The sequence below is a fragment of the Corticium candelabrum genome, chromosome 20 (genome assembly GCF_963422355.1).
Source record: "Corticium candelabrum chromosome 20, ooCorCand1.1, whole genome shotgun sequence".
Lineage (NCBI taxonomy): Eukaryota > Metazoa > Porifera > Homoscleromorpha > Homosclerophorida > Plakinidae > Corticium > Corticium candelabrum.
In genome coordinates, this window is record NC_085104.1 from 626,517 (window position 1) to 633,115 (window position 6,599).

General features: G+C 45.2%; 3 protein-coding genes across 3 annotated transcripts in view; all 3 read right to left on the reverse strand.

The window, feature by feature from the left end:
• The window catches only part of LOC134195720 (uncharacterized), a 1,907-nt gene extending 350 nt beyond the window's left edge, over positions 1 to 1,557 (reverse strand). The window contains exon 1 of the mRNA XM_062664799.1: positions 1 to 1,557. This exon is cut by the window's left edge and continues 350 nt beyond it. Within this exon, the coding sequence (XP_062520783.1) occupies positions 1 to 1,541 (1,541 nt within the window). The 5' untranslated portion in view covers positions 1,542 to 1,557.
• Positions 1 to 3,036, reverse strand: part of LOC134195348 (phospholipase ABHD3-like) — a 9,903-nt gene extending 6,867 nt beyond the window's left edge. The window contains exon 1 of the mRNA XM_062664365.1: positions 2,276 to 3,036. Within this exon, the coding sequence (XP_062520349.1) occupies positions 2,276 to 2,652 (377 nt within the window). The 5' untranslated portion in view covers positions 2,653 to 3,036. The remainder of the gene's footprint in view (positions 1 to 2,275) is intronic.
• A 6-nt stretch (positions 3,037 to 3,042) lies between these two features.
• Positions 3,043 to 4,042, reverse strand: LOC134195349 (uncharacterized). Its single transcript, XM_062664366.1, has one exon. It carries the CDS (start codon positions 4,028 to 4,030, stop codon positions 3,194 to 3,196), a length of 837 nt encoding a protein of 278 aa, XP_062520350.1. The 5' UTR covers positions 4,031 to 4,042; the 3' UTR covers positions 3,043 to 3,193.
• Positions 4,043 to 6,599: the final 2,557 nt, after the last annotated feature.

The window sequence follows — 6,599 nt, forward strand, 5'->3', positions numbered from 1 at the left end:
GATTCTTTGCGATACTTTACTTCCTTCCTTGCCTCTCGTTTTGTTGCTGCATATCCACATGTCGTGGACGCTCCCTTGATGGTATCTTTGCTCCAGGGATGAGCCATAGCAACATCTATCTCTTTTGTTGTTCCTGAGTCTACGTCGTAAAATGTGATGTCTGGTCTATCTTCAGTGTGGATGTATCTGTGTCTTGGCTCAATCTGGTGGCATATGAGCAAATCGCTGAGACACTCGCTCCATCCAGAAACTAGGGTGTTGTGCGTCCAGACAGGACCTCCCCCATACTTACATGTAATCAAGTGATATCCTTCTCTGTCCAGCTCTGCTCCACACTCACATTTTACAAGGAGCTGACTGAATGGCAGACAGACACCCAACCTCAGACAAGACGCTAGACGAAATTCATTCTGCTTTAGTGCGTGCTTGTCTGAAGTGGGGACTGTTTCAAGCCATCCTCCCGCCCCTCGTCCTTGCAAGGATCTCATTCTTCCCGCGTCCTTTTCCTCAACTATTCTATTGGTAAATGTTGCTGCTTCCATGCAGGAAATGTCCGTTGATAAACGATGCTGTAGTTTCCTGGGGTTCTTGATCATCTCCTCTAGAGTGTGATATATAACTTCTTCTTCATCGTCCAAGTTTGACTTGGGAGGAAGATTAGACACTGCTTGATACAAGGTTGACCTTATGGTAGAGGAATCATTCTTAGGGCTGCTTTGATAGAGATTTTCTAAGTCCCGACACATTGATGGAAATCTGTTGGGGAGTTCTTTAAGTGAGTGTGCCCATGCTGCCAAAAATGCAGCAGGAGCTGTACCTCGAATTGACGTGAGCCCGAATCCACCGAATTTAATTTTCAGGGATGCTTGTTTCCACTTGGTGTCGTCCAACCGATCCAATCCTATGATGTCAGTGAAAGTCTTTCTGGTAAGGAGGTCATGGATACCCGCAGCTTCTGATACATCCCTGGGAGATACAGTCCTGGCAAGATGATTCATTTTTGGGACGTGGCAATGTCTGAGTAACAGAAGACTGCACTGAGGATCATCAAGATCTTTTAGCTTAGAGCAAAGTGAACTGCCATCCTGTGCTACCCTTGTACAACTTGATTGGATGTAACTAGGTGCACCTATAGGCGTCCCCAACACATGGACTCCTACTCTTGTAATAGGAACTGTTGTAGCGAAGTGCTCTGGCGCATCTGGGTAATACAGCTTGCATTTCTCGTCTCGTATAGTCAGGCCAACATCTTTGAGGGAGCCTTTTACATCATCAAAGACTGAGATGGAAGATTCAGGCAAACCAACAACATATACGTCATCCAAATACGCCAGCATAGTTGTATCTTGATGACGGTCTTGAACTGAGGCAATGATTGGTTGTAAAGCAATTGAGAACAGGACTGGACCAAGAGGGTCACCCTGGTGAACTCCTTCCTCTGATTGTAGTTTCACTATATCTTTCCCCTTGACATAAATCAAGGTACTCGGACTGTCATACATTTGCCTCACGTGATGGTATATTTCAGGAAACACTTTCATGACCTGACTTAGAATACTGTCTCTCGATACTGAATTGAAGGCATTTTTGACAGACAGACAGACAGACAGACAGACAGAAACGGACAAACAGACAGACAGACAGAGACACACAGACAGAGACAGACAAACAGACATACAGATAGACAAAGACGGACAAACAGACAGATAGAAAGATACTTTATTCTCATATAGATTCTACTTGTACATATGGACAGACACACAGACAGACAGACAGACACACACACACAGACAATCAGACAGACAAACAGACAGACAGACAAACAGACAGACAGACAGACAGAAACGGACAAACAGACAGACAGACAGAGACACACAGACAGAGACAGACAAACAGACATACAGATAGACAAAGACGGACAAACAGACAGACAGACAGAGACACACAGACACAGACACACAGACAGACACGGACAAACAGACATACAGACATACAGAGACGGACAGACAGATAGTTTATTCTCATATAGACTCTACTTGTACATATGGACAGACACACAGACAGACAGACACACGCGCACGCACACGCACGCACGCACACACACACACACGCACACACACACGCACACACACACACGCACACACACGCGCACGCACGCACACACACGCGCACGCACACACACACGCGCACGCACACACACGCGCGCACGCACACACACGCGCACGCACGCACACACACACGCGCGCACACACACACACTTGCCATCGATCCATACCTTTCATACTGAACTGGTAAACGCCGTTGAATAAATCCCCTACTAAACGACCTCACATGCCCTCCCACCGTCCACACAGTAGGATAATACACGCTAAACGCCGTCGGACAGTGACACTCCAAGAACCTCCGAAACGCTTCCTGACAGTAAATATCCGGCTTCTGCACGTGAAACATCCAATAGTAAGCGAGATACAAGCATATCCCACTCATCAGAGCAACATGAAAGAGCGTGGAGGCGGAAAAAACGAGATGATAAGTGAAATAGATGGAGAGAGAAATGAAGACGACTGAAGACAAGAGTTTGTGCTGATAGATAAATATCATGGAATTAGCGAAGGCTGTCAGCAAGTCTGATCGCGTGATCATGGCAGTCATTAGACTGTGATCGCTTGGAAACCGAACTGTGTGGGTGGGACAGACACGTGGTAGTGCGCAAATAGGAAACGGGGCTCCAAAGGTAGGTACCTTTATTTAGATCCAATTGTGTGAGTTTTTGTAGAAATTAGGTAATTTAATTGATTTGCGGTAATTAATAGTAATGATATATTAATTAAAATAAGCCAATAAACTTTTTGTATTAGTAATCTCTATCTCTACTTAGAAAAAAGGCTGATTTGTCTGTCTATCTGTCTGTCAATACATACATTTTCAAACATGGAACTATTATACATCACTGCAAAGTACATAACTATAACTAAAGTCCAACACTAGTAACTGTCTGTCTGTCTGTCTGTCCGTTTGTTTGCAATCGTCTGTCTGTCTGTTAAAGGTATTTTATTCAATAGAACAAAGTACGTACAGATGGAGGCTAAATCCTCTACAACACAATGTCCTCATCAGTCCAATTAACTACACACGTGCTTGCTCCTTTACTAAAAAAAAAAGTAAAGGCCAAATGGCCTTGGAAAAACACAAATTAACTAGCATCATCTAAAAGTCTCTCCACTTTCCTGTAGATGACTCGAGCATTGGCTTTTTGTAGCTGAATGGACATGCGCTCCCTCCAATGTGTCTTGAATGAGGAGGCATTTGTTGTTCCATAGGCATCCGTTGATCTACTTGACAAATGCTGTAGGTACATTTCTGCTTGTTGTCCCCATCGACCAAAATGTTCCAAGACTAGTGGGACTGCTGTCACTGTTTCCTTACCAAGAAGTCGTTCTCTGCTATATTTTTCCGTTTTCTTCTGCTCTCTCCTGGATGCTGCAGCACCTTCCGTAGATGCTGATGCTGAAATTACTTCACTGCTCCAGGGATGTGCTAGCGAAATGTCTAAATCTGTGTTGGACCCTGATCCAACATCGAAAACTGTTATGTCAGGGCGGTTGTCAGATGTAATGTATCGATGACGTGGCTCTCTGTGATGGTGCATTTGTAAGCTGCGCAGACAGTCTGACCATACATTGGCAATACACTCATGGGTCCAGACTGGACCACCGCCCCACTTACATGTTAGGAGATGGTATCCACAACTGTCCAGAAAAGAACCACAGTCACACTGACGAATACAGCCATCGAAGGGCATGGCTAACCCCAATCTCAAGCAAGCCGCCAAACGAAAATCGCGGGAAACTAGTGCGAGCTTATTTGAGGTGGGCATAGCATTCAGCCAGGCTCCAGCGCCCTTGCCTTGAATCGATCTTAGCCTAGCTGCATCTCGCTGGGAAGGGGCCTTCTCGATCATTGCTGACATCTTTTCTTTAGCGTGTTGCCGTGTCAGCCTCTGTTGTAGTTTAGTTGGAACTTGAATCATTTCAGTAATATCTGTCCCATCACTGCCAGTCTGCATCAGCGAAAATGCTATCGATTCCTCGACACCATTTGAGTTGACTAGAAGATCAAGTGCGGATTTGAGGTCTGGATAACGAATAGGCAGATGAACCAGAGTGTGAACCCAGGACGAAAGAAAAGCAAATCGAGAAGTGCTGAGGCATGGTGACATGCTGAAACCACCAAACCTGACCGGCAGTGTAGCTTGCATCCAGGAAGAGTCAGTGAGGTGACTATATCCCAATAAGTGAGTGAAGGTCTCACGAGAAATCTTATCATGGACCTCGGCAGCTGCCTGAAGTCTGTCAGGGCAAACTAAACGTGCTAAATGGTTCATGCGAGGAACATGGCAGAATCGTAAAAGAAGCATTGCACTCTGTACCTCTCCCAACTTCATCAACTGCTCACACAACAGCCTTCCACTCTCAGCATATTGGCTAGAGGCTGCAGACACATACTCTCTCTTGCCTATTGGAGCCCCAAGAACTATAGTCCCATCGCTAACTACAGGTATGGCATCTAGATCAGATCTGCTTGACATCAGAGGTCCAGATGGGGAATAGATCTCACACTTGCTGGAAGAAATTTGAAGACCAATATTAGAGAATGCTGGTCTTAGATAATCCAGGGACGACAGAACATCATCTTTCTCCCCCACCAAAAAGATGTCATCTAGGTAGGCAAGAACTCTGACAGTAGGAAATGAACCCTTTAAATCTGACAGAACTGAATGTATACCGGTTGAGAACAGAGCTGGACCCAAGGGGTCCCCTTGGTGGATTCCCTCTTCAGATGGAATGATGACAATACAATCGCCTTGCTGGTAGACCAGAGAGCTACTGTGGGAGTACATTTGACGAACGTGAGGATAAATTTCTGGGTGGAAATTAGAGACTTGTTCAAGGAGATGATGCCTGTGTAGTGAATTGAAAGCATTCTTGACATCCGTTTTGAGAACGATATAGTCCGGCCTGCCCTCCAGAAGAAGTTGAACATGATGATATAGCAGCTCTATTCCACAAGCTGTAGCCACTCCATGTTGATCAGGCTCAAAGAAGTTGGAAAAACAGCCCCTTTTCTGCCTGCAAATTGATTTTGCGGTAAGACGTCGAAGTGATTCACCTATGGCTATTGGTCTTACATCACCATTAGGTTTCGGTAGTGCAATAAGCCGAGCGGAAGACAAAAGTTCCGGTACTGAGCCAGGAAGGCATCCATTTGCAATGCCTGCACATGCAGCATGCAGACATTCAGCTAGCTCCTCATTTTCTATCATGCATCTAAAATGTTCGTATCGCCACCCAGACGGCCCAGTTCCCGAGCCCTTGGGTGAATCCCTGATGACACTAAGCAACACTGACATTGACAGTGAAAAAGATGTAGAGCTGGGGCAATCAGGCAGTGGATCACTATCATCCTCCTTAGATGGGTGTTTTGCCCTAAGTTTGGACACTGTATCAGCTGTAGACGGAGCCAAACCTTTGCTTGTTAATACCTTGGCTGCCCTGGAGAGTTCTCCACACTTCACAAGTCTGAGTGCAGCTCTTTGTGACTGAGATGCTGCCTCACGTCTAGATGCGCACGTATTGTTTTCATTAAACTGGATCAAACCTTCCCAATGGAAATCTAGGAATTGACTGTATAGCGATCTCACTTCCTTAATAACTGCTCGCCCTCCTCTTGACAATGGTCGCAACAACATCCTTGGAAGTAGAAATAGAAGTTTCCAGGCCGTCTCATCTGCCAGGTTTTGACGGATTCTGCGAAGAACTAATAAACAACATTCTTGAAACAGCGCCTTTGTTGCAGGTTTGATCGTTTGGACTGTTCTAGGTGGAGGTTGTTTCAAGATATCATCAACAGACATGTCCCGTATTAGTTGCCACGACGATAGCTCTCGGTCTTCCTTAGCCTTTTGTAAACCGCTAGATTCAAGATTGGCGTCGCTCACACCATCTACTGACACATTCCTTGTAGCAGGTGGTCTGGTTTCCTTCTCAGATGTAGCATTCTTTTGACGAGGTGAAGACGGTAGCGCTTGCGCAGAAATGGATGTCAACGACACATTTGAAATTGACGGCGGCCGTTGAGTAGCAGAATTGTCTTGACTTACTTTCCTACACTGCGTAGCATGTTGGCCCAGCTTCATAAACCAATGTTGACATTGAGGACACCGCTGAAGCCTCCAACGAGAAACGAAAACTTCCGGTACGTCGTCTGGAGCATGTACTTCTCGTATATGACATAAGACCCGCCGAAGCCTTCCCGAAAAGTGGCAAGAAAGCAAAGGACAACTTTCCACTTCCTGAGACATGTTAAAGAAAAGAGACAGGCAAAAGCTTCGCTGCCCTCGCCGCCAACATCCGGGGGTCTGTCTGTTTGTCTGTCTGTCTGTTTGTCTGTCTGTCAATAAAATATTACTGATGAATTAAATAATACAGTAATGTAAATTTTTAATAAACATTAAATTTGTATCAATGAAACCCAGCTGGTGCTCTTATATAAAAATTGCTACTACAATATACTGTAAATAAAATACATATTAAAGTTGG

Bases quoted from the DNA above. Each gene is read 5' to 3' on its own strand.
- LOC134195349 (XM_062664366.1), bottom strand. From the start codon at position 4,030: ATGATTCAAGTTCCAACTAAACTACAACAGAGGCTGACACGGCAACAC.